The sequence below is a fragment of the Epinephelus fuscoguttatus genome, linkage group LG19 (genome assembly GCF_011397635.1).
Source record: "Epinephelus fuscoguttatus linkage group LG19, E.fuscoguttatus.final_Chr_v1".
In the NCBI taxonomy this organism is placed as follows: Eukaryota; Metazoa; Chordata; class Actinopteri; order Perciformes; family Serranidae; genus Epinephelus; species Epinephelus fuscoguttatus.
Window position 1 is genome coordinate 12,558,869 of NC_064770.1, and position 19,395 is coordinate 12,578,263.

The following is a 19,395-nucleotide window of genomic DNA, read 5'->3' on the forward strand; positions in this document are numbered from 1 at the left end:
TATTTTCATGATTTTCACCCAAAGTGCTGTGCCCCCCTGTGGTCAAAGTGAATAACTTCTTTTTTCTTTTTAGTAAACATGTGTAGTAGTGTACGGTGGCAACTAGAAGGAAGAAATACACATGATTTTAAATGAACATGTCTGGTTCATTGATTATTTGCATTTGTGCGATGAAAAGGTAATGCCTCATAGACTATCTGTGCTGTAAGAGGGTAATTCATGCATAAATGCACAACACAGCTGTCATTTTAAAGTGACTTTCCAATTCAAAAAGAAAAATTTTGTAAAATGTGATAAGCCTGTAGCGTTTCACTTTTCTCTTGCCTCAATTAGGCCTGACAATAGAGTGGTGCAGGAATGAGTCGCTTAACACTGATGATGTGTTAGCATTTCATCTCAAAGTCAATGGGATTTTTGGTTAGATGCCTGAAATAAGGTCTGCAAGTGTTTGTCGGTTTCTCTGTGACGTCAGTAAATACCCCACTCCTAAATTTTGAGGCCTCATGTGTCCTAAAAAAAAGGCGGTTGCTAGCAAGAAGCTAAATGAGACTACAGAAAGTCATCATGTAGGCCATGCGGCTTTTCAGACTCAATGTTGTGGTGACATCAAGTCATGCAACCATGGTGTAGTTTGTTTATAGCCCATGTTAGCATTTTACTTCTGGTGACTGCATTTATGCTTACAAAAATCCTAAAAGTGGTGTTCATTTGTGAAGATTATTTTGCTGAACAAAACTTTCGTTTGCCACAAAGTTTGTTTTTTTTTTTTCAGTAATCCAAATTCCAGTAGGAAAGTCCTATCCGCCTTTTGATGAGAAAACCAGGGCAATGCTAACTTCAGCGTCAGCCTGCAGAAAAAAGTCATCCCTGCAGCACTCTGTGTCAACACTTGTGTAATTAAAATTCATATTATCTGTCTTTTGTAAATGTTTAAGTTTATGAGTACCATAGGGAAGTACTATGTTGTGTTGTGTTCAACCTATCTAGTAAAGTGCAGTTGCTGTTCCTCATTGTAACCACTAGAAAAAAGAAAGATTTGTGATTGTAACACACAGGTTGTTGGGCTCATAGGCTGGGTTTGTGTGCAGTAAAGGTGCATTGTAAAGCTGGAGTTATACTTACTTTAACTATGCATTCATGTGCGCATGATCCTACATCCTTTTGGACCGTAGGTTGCGTACTTCCTTAGAAAATAATGTGACACCATGTCCACGCAATGCAATGCACTCTAGAACAGTAGGGGTGAGAAACCTAACTGTCGTTGTCACGTCCTTGATTCAGGGGCACTTACAAACCATCTACAATGGCATCAGTGTCTTTTTTTTTTTTTGCTATGATCTTAGTATTAACAATGGTAACCTTGTTCAGTGTCGCCATAACGCAAATCAGGAGGGTTCTTTATGGTCTGGGTTCTCTGGTGTGCCCTCAGGTGGAATCCACCAGTAACACACATAGTACTGTACATAGTGTGAAAACAACTCTATCCATGATGCAGCAGGTTGTCTAAGTGAATGCATGGTTACAAATCAAGTATATCTCCGGCTGATGAAGCTAATTTGTGAATAAGTTTACAAAACAACAGTGCTTGAGAAAAATGCTGTAAGGTTTGTTTAACCTGTTGCTCCTCTCTTTTCTTTTACCTCAATTCAGTTCTGACCCATCTCTACTTCTTGAGTATTTCTGTTCTGACCTCTCATGGTCTGCATGACTACTTCTGTCTATTGTAAATGTTTTATTTTGGAAGTATCATAAATGTGGTGCGTTTGACCTTACTAATAGCATGTAGTTGCCATTTGTCATTGTAACCACTAGAGGACCTTTGTCTTTTTCTGTTACCTCAAGTTGGTTCTGAAATGAGTGTGTTTACATGAACAAGAATAATTATGATCAGTATTTTGGAGTACTCTGTGTTTGAGCATGTTAACACCATATTCCCTTTAAGAAAACCTGAATATGCTAGCTGAATGACACCAGGATGTATACGGGTAATGTGAATAACCCAATATCTCTGTGCTCATGTAAACAACATATTCCTAATATGATCACAGTCAGGCTGAGCCTCATAAATGGGTTTTTTATTGGTACTTTCAAAATATGACATTAAAAATTTGTAGTCAAACAAAATAAAGTAGTATTTTTTCGAGGTGATGATTTTAAAATAACATATTTAGAATGGTGAAGTCAAACACAATTAACATCATATTTTTTCCGGTTGATACTTTCCAATTGCATTTAAAATTGACCTGTACTTGCGCAGTGTGGCCACCAGAGGGCAGCAATTACCTCTTTTTTTTTTAAGCATCCCTGTGTTACCTGTTATTTGTTTGGTGAAGCCTCTCTCTGGGTGTGAAGACTCCCTTTATTGTGCATCTAAAGCTGAAGCTGACATCTTAGTTTACTCATCGAGTTATTTGAAAATGGCAAGTAAAGTGGATGATAATACCAGGCCCCTGAAAGGGAAGCTGGAGGTGAAGCTCAGTTCTATTTTACTCCAGTCCAGTAGGGGGCGGTAATCTTCTTATTAGTTGGCTTCCAACCGCCGATATAAAAAAGCGAGGGAAGCAGGACCAACTGCAGTCACTTGGTTGCTGTCTGCTGCGACTGAAACGTCATCGGTGAAACTGGTAAGATTATATTTTGTATTTCATTAATATGAAGTTTAGTTTTGTCATAAATTATAGATTATTGAAATGATAACTGCTTTAACACCAGCTTCTGCAACCTACCGCTGTCTTGCTAATTAACGATGTTATAATTCATTGCTACGAATTGTCATATACTATACGTTAAACTTTAATTCGGTTCGACTAACGCTTTGAGTAACAAACTGCGGGAGCTGTTTGTGAATTTGAGTGGTTTATTAAAATTTTAGACCCCTGTGGTGGCTACATGGTATGCCGAATTCAACACTGTGACATGCGGCTACGACTGAAAGCACGAGGCCTCAAACAGGGCACATACTGTCTACTGTTGAACATGGCAAATTTTAACTCACGCGTTTCTGAGTTGGGTTTGGTTGTCGACCGTCGCCGCCGTTTGCCGTAGCATACACCAGCAGCTGATGTAGGCCGACAGTGTGCGGCTATCTCCACGTGGTAAGGCTACATTAGCATTGTAGCTAACAGTATGAAGAGCTACAGAAAGTCAGTTATCAAAAGCTAAGTAGCAGCCCAACATTAATCCATTTTATAACGCGTATAGTAAATTAAATGTCCATTATATATTATCTAAAACCGTATGTGTATGTAGCTGCCTATCTCCCCTGATGACTTGCACTGGGCTCTGAGTCTGTCTGAAGACTAACGTGCATCTTTGGCCTTGACAAGCCAGAGTTTCTGAGGAGAAAATTAATTCAAGTTGGTCAAAGTTTATGGTGATGACAACACAGTAACACATTTTTTTGTGCTTTCAGGTCACAAGTGGAGCCACGCCTAGACTGGACTCTACTACAAACAAAGTATGTAAAATCAAAGTATTCTCACAATTAGAAATGCTGTCACACAGCTTTCTCAACACTTTTTTTTTTTAATAAAATGTTCATAATTATGAACTTTAACCACTGGAGGGCAATGAACACTCATTTTACACTTCACTCTTATGAACTCTGAGTCAAACAGGCACAGCTGCATCCTACATTAATAATAATACTTTAAAATTGGCAATTGAATAGCCCTTGTTCGGGTTGGTCGAGGGATTTTAAGTGTGCTGTGCAAAGCATTGATGCAATTTGCCAGTTTGTCTTCATTGTAAGTCAACTCTGTCAAGTAGTCTGCTTTGAGTGCAACATCACTATGGAAATAGTAAGATGATTTAACACTTATATACTAAATGTGAGGTTTGTTTTGCTAAGAGCTAGGAAACTATCAGAGTGAAGCCAGATAGATTTGTGCATGTCGGCTACTGCAACCAGTGCCATTTTTCATACGTTCCTTCAAACTTGAGTGTATGTAGCTGTCCCTCTCCCCTGATGACTTGCACTGGGCTCTGAGTCTGTCTGAAGACAAAAGTGCATCTTTGGCCCTGACAAGCCAGAGTTTCTGAGGAGAAAATGAACTCATGGTGGTCCAAAGTGAAAATTATTACAAGACAGTAACTGTTGCTTTGTATTTTTTTTTTTTTTTTTTTCCAGGTGTTAAGAAGAGAAGCCACTCATACAGGATTTGCATCAGGTTTGTGTTTTAACGCTTCATCTCTTGGCTTTTAGTAGCAGACACTGTGAATGGTGATCTCTTGTGATGGATAGCACTGGGCTCAGAAAATCAGTGGTGACAGAAGTGCATCTCTGCCCTTGACAAGGCAGAGTCTGATGAGACGATGGCTACTTTTTTTTTTTTTTAAAACCTTGTATGATTGTGACTATTCTGACTGCTCTTTGCTTCTGTTACAGGTACTGGTCCTCCCACAGACATCACCTGCTTTTATAACCATTTTATGTTTCAGTGTTTTTTTTTGTTTGTTTTTTTTGTTAATTTTCAAAGCTTAATATTCTGTATTTGCTCTGATTAAATCAAATAAAACTCTGCATCTTAAGTTGTTTCTTCACTTTTGTACAAATACACTGAGTAAGGGGCGGCAAATTATTGATGTGATGACTTATGACCCTTTCAGCTGTTGGGTTTGTCACTGTGACATGATTCAACTGCAGCATTTATGAATGTGTTGCAGTTTGACTATTCTGTAGACTGACTCACAGTACTGACAACCTCGTACTGAAATGGACTGATTTTGATCAAATGACAAATCCAAAACTTGTGAAGATGAGATCCGCTGTTATGAGCAACACTGGGTAACTCTAGTGTTTTGTATATTCATACTTTATGGGTACCTGTACCAAAGTAAGTAGGAGGGAGGAAGACAAACAGCTGGTAATTAAGGGGCTGACAACTTTGTTTGAGGGGGACTTTGAAATGAAATAATTACTTTTCAGGATACAGTGGAAACAATGTTTATAGCAATAAAATCATATTTTAAAATCGTGACCTACCAAAACATAAAATCAAAATACGAAGACCATAATGTTGTGTACATTGTTACTGTTGCTAGAGAAAATCCTTAAGCTAACCTTTAATGTCATTTTTATACCTGTGGCTATGGAGTAGTTGTGTTTTTAATGATCTAATACTGAGAAACAGTTCTGCAGTGGATCCAATGTGACCTGAAGATCAAAACTTATTTTTACTGTGTAAATCAGGCAGTATAGTGTATGAACAACACTGGCAAGCTATTGAATGTATGCATAACATCAATTATTGTACATGAAAGTTTAGATTTTATATGAACTTATATTTTTAAGTAAAGTTTTTCACACAGTTCGGCTTCTTTTGGTTAAGTAGCTACTGTGAAAAGAGAGACTAAGCTTGAAGGTTTACTGTACCCTGAAATTATTAAGAGTAATTTAAAAATGACAGGTTGTAATTTTTTTTCAAGGTCCCTCCTTAACACAAAATTGTTACCTACCAATAGATAACTATTAAGTATATCATTGGTACACTATCTACAGTGTACTCAGTGGGATGTAATCTTAAGTATTACTGCAACACTGTCAGCCCAAATAGCTTAAAGGAATACTTCACCTACAAAAATGACAATTTTTATATATATAAAAATAGATTTGAAATCACCTGAGTAACCAATTTGACCTCAATCAGTGTTATTTAAAATGGTACAACAGTACACCACACCCAAATTTGTGAACCTACAGAGTCAGTCAGTCAGTGGCATATGTTTAGACACCATAGTGTTGCTCCACAGGTAAACATCAGTGTCCAGATGGAGATTAAGCATAATTCAGTCAAGAAATCAGAAAACATAAATTACAACTTTGTTTCTGTATCTTTATTATAATTCTAACAATTTATTATCTCTTAAAACATTTGAAATTCATATATGTTTATATGAATGTGTGTATATGCATATCACATATACATATATATTCTGTAAGTTACCTTTCATCAGTTCATATTCTCATTTTTTAAAAGATCTCTTAAAGGAAAAAGAAATGCTTTCTATAGAGTCAGACCGATTCCCTCTGATTTTTTTTTCCTCCTGACAGCAGTGGCGAGCCACCATATCTTGATTATAACTTCTAAATGCAAAGAAAGGATTAAAAACAATTCCCCAAAAACTGTTTCTCGGCGGTCACTTAACGAGAACATCATTGTAGCAGTAAGAGATGTTTTCAAAATGTCTTATCCAAAGTTATTATGGGCCCTGTTTACACTAGCAAGCGTTTTAGAGACCTGATAGAAACAAGGAGAATCTGGGAGCCACATTCTGCTTGTTCACCATTTCAGAAACATGCCCCCTTTTTGGCTGAAAATGACTTCAAAACCTTTAAAGGGAAATGTGAAAAGCCACAGTTGCTAATGGAAATAGGGTCATTGCATAATATGCTGGTAATAAACAATGAGCTGTGAGCATACTGGCACATGTCAGCGACTGCAGAAGGTGCTTTGTACAAACAAGGAGATGCAAATGATGAGCGAGAACAGACTGGAGCTCTTAATACTGTCAGGCTATTAACAGTGGAAGGGAGGAGATGTAGAGAACGGGTCGAACTGTATAGAAAGCAGAACAGTTAAATAAATACATTGTACCTTTTCATGTTAAACATTATTTGGAAGACAGAGATTCTTTAGAACTTTTGAGACTTTTTTCTTTTTTTTTTTTTTTTACATCTTAAACCATAATTAGATGACCATTGTTTTCATCGTCCTTATTGCTATTTCCTTTGCATTCAAATATAATCTCTCCTTGACCACCAGCACAAAGCAAATACAGAGACAAATCCACTTTTACTCATTCACAAGCCTGTGTGTGTGCACTTTGAGCAACGCTATCTATGAAATCTTTTATCTTTTTGCAAAAACAGACTGAGGAGTAGCAGGGCCGCAAGGGGAGTGGACTCCCCCATCAATGCCCCGATGTAAAACGCACGTTTGATATGTGTTCGAGGACTCAAAAGCAGCAGGAGAGGTGAAGCGTTGTTCAAGGTAGAGAGGTCATGAGAGAGCCCTTATATTTGATCTCAGCAACAGTGAGAAAAGCAGGACTGAGGTTTTAATGAGATGTAAATGTGCAGTGATGGCAATATGGCACATGGAGACATGGGAAAAGCATATTTGTGAATGTTATCAATCAAAAAAACAGGGTTGCCGGAATTCAAAAATACATTTAAAGTTAAATAAAGTGATATATAATTTTCACTTATGTGTATCATGGGCATCCCCTAGAGTAACACTTGCTACACACTCAGTATCTGCATATAAGTGCCGACTAACTTTTTAAAAGAGTGAGAAAATCATATTTTGAGGCCATACACGTGTCATTTTGATTAAAGCTTCACAGTCTGACAAAAAGAAAAACAGCAAGGAGAAAGGAAGTGTTTCTAAAATGTGCTTCACATTAAGTTGCAATGCTTCTCGTCATACAGAAGCAATGTTAAGGGTACCGTGCACTAAATAATATGCATCTTTCAATTCAAAAATACCTATATATACATATATATTTATCTATATAACCAACACGATTATCTTCATCACACAGTCAGAAAATGCGCCGACTGCACACGAGCGCCACGTCAGCGACCAGAGGCAGAAAGCAGGAACTCTCTGAAGCTGTAATAACAGTAAGGACGATGAAAGTAATGATAAATAGTAACAATAAATCTCTTCATATCAATATCAGTATTCCAGTATTCCCATTTAAAGTTTAAAAATTGTAAGAACAATCATAGTATTAAAACTCGATATAAGCGTTTTTCTGTCAGATCCCCTCGGCCCGGTGGCTGCTTGTTTCCTCCTGGATTTTGTCGAGAGAGAGGGGGGGCCACTCCTGGAAGGAGCAGGGGGGGGATTGGGTGGGGAAAGAGCAAGAAAATGGCAGTTTTTCCTCTTCCCCTCCCCCCTCTCCTTTCCAGTCTCCCTCGGTGGATGGAAGGTCTCAATGGTTGTACAACAGTTGCCTCGACGCTGAGGAAGTCTTTCTCAGGAAAATCGAATCCTCGGGGGGATTTCTCTTCGCACTGTCACGTGTTCCCGTCTAACAGTTGAAAGCACAGTCTGTCTCCTTTTGTGGATCCAAACATATAGTGTGTCTATATATAAGGTGTCCCATAAACTCTAACACAATCACTCGCAAGTGCTTGTGTGTATGTGTGTCTACATGTTGGTGTATGCATGCAGGCATGTATAGAAGTAACTCGGGTGCCTGTGTGTGTGTATCAGTGTTTATTTTTTTTATATATTTTGTTGGTCTGGGCACTTATTTTTGCTACAAATTTGTGATACAGTGACCAGTCTGTATATATGTCATTATAAGACTTAAGATGATAAAGAGCTATAGAGAAACACAGAACATCCTGATCACAGGACCTGCAGTGAAGACAGAGCCCTACCAGTGGTGAGGTAAAAACAAGACGTAACCAATCCAAGCCGAACACGCAGCTGGCCTCCTCGGTTTGAGCCGAGGACACGAGTTTTCCGTCTGAGCCCTCTTCACCTCTAAAAGACATGGAAGCTGTCATGATATACTGCCCTGCGTCGTCCTACGTTCACCATGCAGACAGACAAAGCCTTGCACCTGCAGACACTCACCCCCATTCACACTCAGATATTCATCGATGATATTCAGACACGGTTAAAAACTAGCATCCACTCACACGGGGAGGGGTTGTCATTGATTGCACTCTAAATACTCTTGGTGGGTTCCACTCTTAAACCTGAACAGATTTAACCAGCCAGCTGAGGGGTAAGAGGACTATTTAACAAGATGGCTGCACGATGAAGGACACCGCTATCTTCTCTAGCTCACCAACAACACAACTTGCTCAATTTTTTTTTCAAAAATCGAACTGGCTTTTGTTTGTTCCTCTCAAGTATTTGGTTCGGTTTCATTCATGATATATGCTGCAGCCATGGTGTTTTCATATGCATTTTGGATGAAGGTGTGTTTGTGTTGTTTGTCAATTGGTGTGACCATGCATGCATGTGGGGAGTGTACTTGTGTAAATCAGCCTGCCACAACTGGGGAGCGCCAGCCGGTGTCTTTATGGATCGTCAGCCCTTTTTCCATCCCTGTGTTTCCATCTCCCTTTGGGACTTGACTCCCTCTTTCTGTCGCTCTCTGTGTGAAATCTGTTCCCCCCTCATTTGTTGTGTGAATCCACCATGGATAGCAGCAGTTGTGTCTTCCTCCCTCATTGACTCCAACCCCTCCTTCTTTCTTTCTCTCTCTCTCTCTCTTTCTGCCTCTGCGTTTGCAACCTCAGCTCCGACTCCCGTCGTCCCTCCTCCTCTCTGTCTGTCCTTCCCGAGGTGAGAGAACAGAAATGGGAAATGGGCTGCTGGAAAGCCTGAGGACAGAAGAAAAGACATAGGACACAAGTGATGTTTTTTTTTTTAAATGATAATGAATGGTGTTTGTTGCTTTGTAGCACAGTTGTGCTCTTGTGTGAGTCTTGCAGGTGTGAAGAATTCTTTGTTCATTAGGAGAGTATGGTGACTCTGTGTGGTTTCATCACATGACTGATTAGACTTGGAAAAAACAGGTCATCACACACATGGTGACTGACAACAGCTGGGTTTATTTCTTCAGCTGCTTTGCAATGCTATACATGCCTATATAACATTTATCTTGATGTTTTATGTTTTGCCCTTTCTATGGAGGCATGCTTTCCCCTGTCAGACTGTCCAGCTCTGCTCTGATTGGTCCAGTTTGAGAGCAGCTTGACCCTCAAACATTCAGATCACAACCACCTGAGTGATGGATGTGTTTGTTTCTTTATTGTCTTTTGTATTACAAATTTTATGACAATTTTATGACATTCCATATCAACTTTTTTGTCATACTATGTTTTTATGACATTTTGTGACAAATTATATTATGATTTTTTTATGGTATACTATACTATGACTTCTTCTGTAAGTTAGCATTTTAAAAAAATATATTTTTATGACATAGTGGGGGGCTGAAGTGGGCCGGACCAGTAAAACCACTGCATCATAACCTATAAATATCAACCACTTCAAAAATTTCTTTTATTCTGCAAAAAAGAAGAAGAAAGAACAAATAAAAAATTATGTGCAAATTCTACAGTGTGTCTTAGTATTTCCACATCCAATCAGTCTACTAATCACTTTCATTACATGACTTTTTTCATATTTTTCCACTAAAGTTGAAGCACTGAAGAAGCAGGTTTAGTCATCCTCTGCATTACAATCTTAGGTTTTGTCAGTGCCTCAGCAGCAGGGTTCCACTAATATTGTTTAAAGACAGAAGTCTGATACAGATTTTTTTGCACTGAAGCTGCTGGTTGATAATACGTTGCACAATGTTCAATATCTTTAAATATGACCATAGAAAGTACTTATTGTTATTTCAGAGAGCTGTGTTCTGGTCAGAGTGGAGAAGCCTCTAAGGCAGTATTTTACATTAAGTGCCTGGTCACTGTTTAAATTGTTACTGAAACCTCTCAGCCTTCACATGTGCATCAACATTATGGGCTCTAGTTTCCCGGCGCGGCGCAGGATGGCGCAGGGTGGCGAACTCCACACAGAGCTAGTTTCGAGCAGCACAACCTGAGGCGCGCTCAGTTTGGTAGTTTGGCGGCGCAGCAGGGGGAGGTGCCGACAGATCCAGCTTGGCGCAGTGACAGTTTCGTGCCAAAAGGCTTCGCCGAAGGTGTGCTAAAAGCTCGCCAGCTGAAACCACGTCCACTGTCAGCACAGGCGGAGCGCAGACGGTGTAAGCTGAAGTTTGGCTTACCGGCGGACAGTGCGCACACGTCACCAAAACCTCACAGGCAGGTTTCCAGAATGTCAGGCACATTAATAATGCAATAAATACCCAAAAAACACTATTCAATGCAACTATCTGCAATCAGCACATAAATGTATCTCTATATCGACTGTCCCGTCACATCTGATGTCAGATCAAAGGGGATGGGCACCGTTTGGCACGTTTGGCACGCGTAATGGAAACCCAACCTGATTTGATTAACACAGCTGCAAACTAGTGAGTTCACATCCCTCTCAGCCAACCACAAACAGCCACAGCATCAGATAGGGAGTATATATTCAGCATCTGTCATCTTAGAAAAGTCCAAAGAAAAGAAACAGAGTGAGACTGCGAGAGATAAAGAGAGAGCACGCGTGCACGAGAGAAACGCAACATTGATTTACAATTGTGGTGACCTCCTCCCAGGCTACCTTTGCATCATCAGCCCGTGGAGGTCTGCTCGCAGTTCCGTATATTCGGACACTGTGAGCTTGGACCTCCAAGACCAAAACATTAGTTTCCTACTAGGAGAAGTTTGGCCGTCTGACGCTGCTGCTCTCTTCTGCCATGGCGAATTCAATAAACTCTCATTACGCCTTCGCGCGGCGTGTTTAAGGGCGAGGAGTGGGGCTCATTTGATTGGTGTGATATGTGTAAAATCCACTCCACGCCTTCTCTCCTCCCTCTTTCCAACTTGTGTAGGTAGGAGGGACAGAGGTGGGAAAGTGGAGTAGCTGCGCCAGCGCACACAGTGTGCCAAACTTGCAAAATTCGCCTGGCCACACCCAGTTGGCAAAGTGCAGGTGCGCTGCGCCCCCGCCTCGCCTGGTCTGCGAAACTAGAGCCCTGAGTGTGCAAAGTCATCTAGTTGGCTGGACCCTTTGGCGGGCCAGTTCTGGCCCCTGGGCCGTATGTTTGACACACCTGACATAGTGTATAATGAGATTTGACTTTACTATGTCTTTTTTATGTTTTTATGGGATACTATACCATTACAAAAACCAGTGTAGTGTGTATTGGTATTAAAGTTATTGTAAAGTATGCCATAAATAAAATAATTTAAAAAGTATTACATGTCATAAAAGTCAAGTCATAATATACTATGCTATTCAAGTGTCATGAAAATGCCACAGTATGTTATGTCATTAAAAAAAAGTCATATAAAGTCATGGTGTAGTATGCCATAGAAAAAATAATTAAAAATGGTGGTGTAGTATATCATTAAAAAGTCATTATGTTGTATGACGAAAATACTTTTTGTTGTTTGTTTTTAAATAGAGTATGCCATTATGCCATTATGACATATATGACATAAAAAGATCATACCACAGTTTGTCGCAATAAATGTCAGAGCACACTATGCCATAAACTAGAATTACTGCCTGACAATTGTACTGTAGGCCTCCACCGACCTGTGAAGTTACATTTTACATGCATGGCTGTCCAAGCTTATATGTAGTTAAGACTTTGAAAGACGGCAGTAAGGTAGTAAGTGTATTTTTTTGGCTTAATTGACATCATCACTATATTAACAGGGATAATTCCAGTAAATAATTTTCAGAGGGAAACATGCTGTCTTCCCTTGAAGCCTGTCTCTATAGAAGAGTACAGAGGACTGACAGGGAACCACTGAGCTTGTAGTTGACCATCAGCAGAACATTATAGAACACAAAGTTCTAGCTGTGACAGAAGACAATACTTCAAATGATGCTACATGTTTAAAACGATGCTTCACACACATCCTCAACCCGGCTGCAGAGAATATCTATACAATCACCACAGTTTAAAATTAGTGTCACCAATTCAGTATCCAACCAAATGTGCTCCCTTCTGTTCCTGAGTTATGACTTTGAATACTGGTCAGAAAAGTGAAGTTGAATGTTATCCTTTGGATATAAAATGTCATCACTTCTTCATTTTTTATTATTACTATTAGCGATTTATGTAAAATGTTGTCATAACCAGCGTGTGAATTTTTGAGTTATGGCCAAAAATGTGTTTTGTGAGGTCATGGTGTGATGATATGCAGTGTTGTAAACTGAAGAGTAGCAAAATAACCTATCGACCAGTGGTGTCCAAACCTTTTTTGAATGGATTGGATAACGTGAAAACACCTGGGGGCCAACTGCTTCTCACATCATATGGGTTATTAAAAAAGCATGTACAAATAAGACTGACTCAACTGTTTCATTTTCTATTGAGTTGCAGCCCTACCTGTCCATTACGGTCCTCAGGGCCCGTTCTATGTTCATGCGGTGGCCTACACGCGTCACACCCAGATCCAAATAGTCGTCCTTGGTCAGGGAGGGAAGGTGAGTTCCGTCAATCTCGTTGTCCAGGAAACGCTCTCTGTGCTCACCCAGGTTCAGGTATCCTAGCCAGTCTGCAACATCATACTTGGTCCAGTAGGGCAGCGGCTTGGAGGCAAAAGGCTTTGTAGGGGAAGGGGGCGGTAGATGGGGATAACTCAGGCATGTAGGTGGAGGGAGGGGGTGCAGGGGCGGAGAAGAGGTCCCAGAAAGGAAGTGAGTTGGAGAGAGGGATCGAGAAACAACTAAGGTGGAGTTTGGAGGAGGAGGGGCACCAGAGGGGGCAAAGAGAGGAGGAGAGGGCGAAAAGTAAGGATCTCCGAGAGGGTTCCCAGGTGATGGCGGGGTGATTGAACCTCGGAGGTCGTACATGGCACTGTATAGAGGTGTGGTGGGGAGGAGCGGAAGAGATGATGGCCGTGGTGGACCCAGCTTGGGTCTCTCTGATGGGGAGATGAGGGGGCTGGGTGCTCGCCTACGCTGGAGCATGTGTGATTCTGCTTTGCGAGATTCGCGACTAGGGATGAACTGGAATTCTAGGGCTTTGGTCCGGTAGACAGGTCTGTGTTTGGGGGAAGTGGGGTATGGGGAATAAGATGTAGGGGACAGCGGGGAATGGGAACGTGGAGGCTGAGAGGCAGCTGGAGGTTGAGGAGATGGGGACCGTCCCCAGTTTGGGTACTGGGAGGCAGGGGTGGGGGACGGGGATAACGATGGCTGCGATAAAGAGATCGGAGATGGTGACTGGGATCGGGCTGAGGGGGGGCTCAGAGCTGAGGCTGAATCCTCTGAAAATCTGTGAATGGAGAGGGAGAGAAATTGTTAAAAGAAAAAAACATGACAAAAAAACATGCATACACATTAATGACCATGTTTGTAAAATACTGTCCAGCCATTTTTAGAACCTGTCGATTAAATGATTTTATATGGTCAACATCTTAATTTTGTACAGTGTAGGGGTGGGGTGGTGGTGGTGAGGGGGGTGGGTCCATCAGTCTTGACTGATGTATCGATTCAATGATCAACAATCCAGTATCATTGATGCAAAGTGAAAACATCGATCAATATCATCATCTTTAGGTTAAGCCTGTATTTTGAAACTCTTTCACCATCAAACCGCAGCAGGCAAAATAATGCCAAGCAGCCAAGAAAAAGACATTTTTTAACATCATTTACTCAGGATTAAATCAGCAGCATGGAAATATTTTGGATTTCAGAGAAAACACCAGTCAACAGACAAAGCACATGTCATATGTAAATTATGCTGTTTTAAAATAAAATACTATAATGGATCTGCCTGGCTGGGCATCTCACTCCACTAACTTCTCACTGCTGCAACATTAGCTGCTCTGTTTCAAAAATGTTTGGCTGAAAAAACAAGCATGCAGGCTGATATTCAACCATGCTGCTCTGTCAGGACACTCAGTGACTTAAACCAACGGTGAGTAAGTATGTAATAAGTATGTTTTAAAGCTGTTGGGAGAAGTTTGACTTCAGGACTTTCCACCAGATAAACCTGAAGTTTTAAGAAAAAGATGGCTTGGGTTGAAATGAAAAGATTTCTTTCAGATATCATTTTCTGACAGAAAGCCCTGAAGGCTGACTTGACCCATGTGCTGTTTTATGTGTTTTGGTGGTGTCAGTTTAAAGGAAATCAGCTACAGTTATTTATCATTATTTCTATGTTGTCTTTTATGGCCAAAAAGAAAAAGAATGGGTGGCAGTTTTTTCTGTAACCGACTGTGATATATGGGCACATGATATCATCACATATCGATCACAGGCCCCTGAATAGAATCAAACCGAAATCGTATTGTGGCAGACTATTGGCAAATATTGTATCATTGTCCAAAGAATCAATATAATATCGTACCATGACGAAAATAGTGATTTATACCCCTGCTACAATCAAGTCTATCAGTTAACATTATTATGTTTCACGTTTAACAAGGTTTCCTCTTCTTCCTTACTGTCTCGCAACAGGTTGTAATTTCAAGCAGGTGTCAAAGTTGTATGTTCTTCCTGACAAAAAAAGGAGTGTGGAAGTGGCTATATTACCTGTGTCTGCTTCTGAGAGAAACATGGAAAAAGCCAGAGAAATAAAAGGAGTGGTTTACACTGCATATACACAACACTTACACAAGACATAAACAGACAGTACACAATCTTTTACAGAAGACTTGAACATCAATCGTGGGAGGTAAAGAACTCACGGGGGGCACACTGATACATTCACACAGGCGCAACATGAATACAATGACAATGTCATGCATCAACAACAACAAAACATGTAGTTCATGCTGTGACACTGAAAAACATGAAGCCAAAGTTTTCACTGATGTGTACCTGTGTCTACTCAGCGGTCTCTGGCTACTCCAGCTGTCCTTGGTTCTTTGCTGCAGTTTACTGCTCAGCTCATTGATGATGCTGGGCTTCATACTGGACGCAGGAGGGTAAATCTTCTTCCCCTCTAAAAGTTGCCCCGACTGGTCCATCTGCCCCTCGCCCCAAAGAGGCTTCATCTCAGGAGTGCGGGGGCGATCAAAGTACGGTGAAATAGGACGTCCCAAATTCTGCACGTCCCTCACCCCATACCCATCCCGGCCACTTTCATCCATTCCCTCCTCGGCCTCGTCCTCCTCCTGCTCATCCCTTCGTCTGTGGGAGTGGAAGGATGCAGGAGCGGTGCTGGTCTGCCTGTGTAAATCACCAGTGCGACCTCCCTCTCTGAACCTGTTGGTTTTGGGGTAGGTGGAGGCTGCTGCTGTGGCATTCTGCATCTCAAAAGTTTGTCCATCCAGGTAACTCATGTAAGACTCCAGAAAATCTCCTCCCCTGTCTGATTCCCCTGTTCCACCTCCCCCTCCCATCCGTCCTCCTCTATCACCTCGGTCCAGCCTCTCGCCCCGGACACCAGCCAGGATGCTGTCCAGGTGGTGGTCACTGCTGCTTCGGCTGTCCAGTTCCTCAATTCCAGAGTCCACCACCGTCTCCTGGGACTCTCCTTTCTTGGCAGCGGGGGGAGGACGGTGGTGCTCCCCTGTTCTGCGACTGCCTGCAATGGCGGAGGAGGATGTTGTATGCGTGGTGTGTGTGCGCTCCTGGTAGAGCTGAGTGGAGGTGCTTGTTGTGGTGGCAGCAGTGGTGGTTGTAGCGGCACAGCTAGCGGTCGTGGCATGTGAGTCAGTGCCCCTATGTGGAGCAGAGGTGGCAGCGGTGGAGGTGGGCGCTGGGGGACCACGGTAGGCTGGGGGTGGCGCGACTGTGTGTGGGGGAGGTGTGGGGGAGGAGCGCCCAGGAGTGTGAGAGCTATTGTAAAGGTGGTGGGGGTGGGACATAGAGAAAGGTCTGTGATAAGATCCGGGAGGAGGTGGTGGTGAGACTGACGGGGGAGGCGGAGGTCCTGCTATCGAGGTGGGCTGCAGAGTAGAGGGCGAGTGAGGGGGTGGAGGGTTGGGCGACGTTTGGGAGGGAGAGGGAGCCGACTGAGTCAGGTTAGCCACCTCACTGTCGTAAGATGTGAGGCTGGAGGCAGTGGAGTCCCCTGCCTGAGGTGAGGGCAGGGGTGTATGAGCAGGAAACCCGCTTGTAAATGGTTCTTTTTGGGGGGGCGGAGGGGGTGGTGGTGGAGGAGGAGGCGGAGGTGGAGGGGGTGGAACCTGCTGTTGGCGGGAGGCCAGGCTGTTGGGGCGCATCCCGTGTTGTGAGTACCCTGACATTGCCCCAATTCCCCTGTCGAAGCTGTTGGCAAACTCTAATGGAGGTGGGAGAGGGTCTGCGTAGACAAACTCATCGTCTGCATCAACTGAGGGAGCAGGGGGAGGAAGAACCATCAGACCAGTCCCAGTGCTCCCAGTAGTGTTCGTTGTCTGCTGAGTACTGGTAGGTGGAGGAGAGGGAGGGGTGAGGGACAAGACATAGGCATCAGATTGACTTTCCATCCTAAGAAATGAGGGCCTCCGAGGCGGCTGAGACTGGGATGCCTGCTGAGCAGCGCTTTCAGCGGCTGCTGCATTGGCAGCAGCCTGTTCTGCCCTCCTCATGTAACCCTCTCTCTCTTTGTCCCTCTCTCTTTCTCTCGACAGTTCCCTCTCCCGTTCCCTAGACCTCTCCCGCTCCCTTTCCTTATAGCTTGGCTGATACGGCTGAGACTGGTAGTGGTGCGTATGGACCGTTTTGTCCTCAGAGAAACGAACTCTTAGCCCCTCACGAGCCCCTCCTCCTTCCCGTTCCCTCTCTCCTCCACCACCTTCCTCACTCCACACACTTCCAACTCCTCTGAGGATTCTGGGCGAGGGCGGGCGGCCAACAGTGGCCGTGGTGGCAGCCAGAGAAGACGAGGTGACCAGGTAAGAGGAGCTGGAGGACTGAGCGGCGGATGACACCGGCTGAGAGGTGACAGCAGACGAAGGGAAAACCACACTCGACATCTGGCGGGTGAAGTGGTGCTCTGGTCCCCTCCTTAACCTGTTGTCATCCCTCAGAGCACGCTCTCTGGCAGCCAGGGCGAGACCTAGTGGTGATGTGGGGTCAAGAGCCTTTCCTGTTAGAGGGTGAATGAAGGTGGTGGAACTGGGCGGTGCTTGCTGCCTACCTGCTGCTGTGTACAAGTCAGTAGGCACAGACTTAGGCTGATAGTCTAGGGCAGGTGATGAGTACTCAGGTAGGCCAAAGGCTGGAGGCATACTGCGGGTGTGATGGATAAAAGTGTCCCCAGAGAACATGCCCTCATCGATAGACTTGGACGGGCGCAGCCGTGTTGATGAACTCTCAGCCTGTGTGCTAAGCTGTTGCTGTGACACTTGAGTCCTTGTTAATCCATCACTCACTCCTCCAAGACTCACATCCTCCTCAGCAGACATGAACAAGGAGGCACTCTTTCTGCGGGCTTCATGAAACCGTTCCCTGTCTCGACGAGCTGCACCAACAATGGCAGCCCCAAACTGGCTGGTAAAGTCCAGATTATCCTGGGTTCGCATAGAAGGCAAGGATGGAGGTGGCGGAGCTGGGATGGAAGGTGGGGCAGGGGGCTGTGGAGCAGGAGTGGAGGGAGGATGGGGTGTTTTGGCATCATCTGTCTCCCCTGATGCAGGAACATCTGCCTCCACACTGCTGCCCTGGCTGCTGCGTCCACTGCTGCTGGTTGAAGGGGCCTTGACAATAATGGTGGGGATGGGGATGGAGCTTTTCTCCATCGAGCCTTTACCCCCCAGTGTACCCTGGCCCATGCGCAGGTCCTCTACCTTGGATTGCTTCACAAGGGGGCCCTTACCTCTCCGGGCCCCTCCTTTAGGACCACCTGCTCCAGCCCCAGCTGCACTGCGGTCTGCTCGCTGGGGTTGACTCTGGGTAGTCTGTTGTTGCTGGGGCATTACAGTGGCTATGCTGGATGGGGGGACAGCGGTGCTATAACCTCTCCTAAGACCGGCTGCTTTGGCCCCTCCACCAGCCCCTATGCCAGCTCCAACAGGCTCCCCAGTATAGGCAACCTTCCGCGAAGCAGTCCTGCTTTGAGCAGTATGGGCAGCTGCGTGTGCATACTGGGTTGTGTGGTCCACCGCTCCACCACTGGGGCCAGTGCTGGGACCACCTGCCCTTTCCCTGCCGCCATGGGTGAAGTGCACTGACTGGGCGTAGGGCTGATAGTGCGCAGAGGTGGATGTGGACTGGGACACCGAGACAGAAGGCTGCTGAGATGACTTTGCTCTCCAACCTAGTGGTGGAGCAGAGGAAAATGGAGGGTCTGGTGGAGCTGTAGTGGGAGGAGGAGGGATGTCGTCTGGGCCAGGCACCGACAGACTGCGGGCAAACTTCACGGCTGGAGGATGCAGGTACTGCCTCTCCTCCTCAGGCACCCCTGCAGTACGGCATTCACAAATGGAGAGAAAACAAATTGGATTGAAATAGGGATTTACAGATGGTGTAGAGTGAGAATAAGAGAGGCTGATGAACAAGAAAAGAAGAAAAGTTCTGGGGCGAATAAGAGCAGAGAGGAAATGGAGCCAGAGAAAAGGAAAGCTGAGGATAATCTATGAGAGTGTCTGTCTAAATCTGACTGCCCGTCGACCTGCCAGCGAGTCTGTCCTCAATTCTCATGTCTGTTAGTAGGTAAGTCAGTTAGTGCTATATATTCCACAAACAAGTAGCAACTGGGCAGCATCACACAGCAGCATTTGTTTAGTTGGTCACCAGAGAGCACATTACTATTTCAGGAGGAGAGTTAGCAAAGCCTTTGTAAGCAAAAAAACAGAAAATAATCCACCAGAATAAAACAAGGAGATTAGTGGCACTACTGTCTATAACAAATAGT

General features: G+C 43.7%; 1 protein-coding gene, 1 long non-coding RNA gene and 3 other non-coding genes across 5 annotated transcripts in view; 4 read left to right on the plus strand and 1 right to left on the minus strand.

Moving 5' to 3' along the window:
* Positions 1-2,357: 2,357 nt before the first annotated feature.
* On the plus strand, positions 2,358-4,524 carry LOC125879382 (uncharacterized). The gene is made up of 3 exons (XR_007447861.1): positions 2,358-2,624; positions 3,413-3,457; positions 4,130-4,524. It is a non-coding gene; the product is annotated as an uncharacterized LOC125879382 (long non-coding RNA).
* Positions 3,255-3,346, plus strand: LOC125880223 (small nucleolar RNA SNORD88). Its single transcript, XR_007448035.1, has one exon. It is a non-coding gene; the product is annotated as a small nucleolar RNA SNORD88 (small nucleolar RNA).
* LOC125880222 (small nucleolar RNA SNORD88) lies at positions 3,957-4,048 on the plus strand. Its single transcript, XR_007448034.1, has one exon. It is a non-coding gene; the product is annotated as a small nucleolar RNA SNORD88 (small nucleolar RNA).
* LOC125880224 (small nucleolar RNA SNORD88) lies at positions 4,225-4,314 on the plus strand. The gene has a single exon (XR_007448036.1). It is a non-coding gene; the product is annotated as a small nucleolar RNA SNORD88 (small nucleolar RNA).
* Positions 4,525-5,903: 1,379 nt separating the features above from the next.
* The window catches only part of shank1 (SH3 and multiple ankyrin repeat domains 1), a 99,176-nt gene continuing 85,684 nt past the window's right edge, over positions 5,904-19,395 (minus strand). The window contains exons 25-27 of the mRNA XM_049561711.1: positions 15,432-18,942; positions 12,991-13,881; positions 5,904-9,352 (exon numbers count right to left, since the gene is read on the minus strand). Coding sequence (XP_049417668.1) covers positions 9,265-9,352; positions 12,991-13,881; positions 15,432-18,942 — 4,490 coding nt within the window. The 3' untranslated portion in view covers positions 5,904-9,264. The remainder of the gene's footprint in view (positions 9,353-12,990; positions 13,882-15,431; positions 18,943-19,395) is intronic.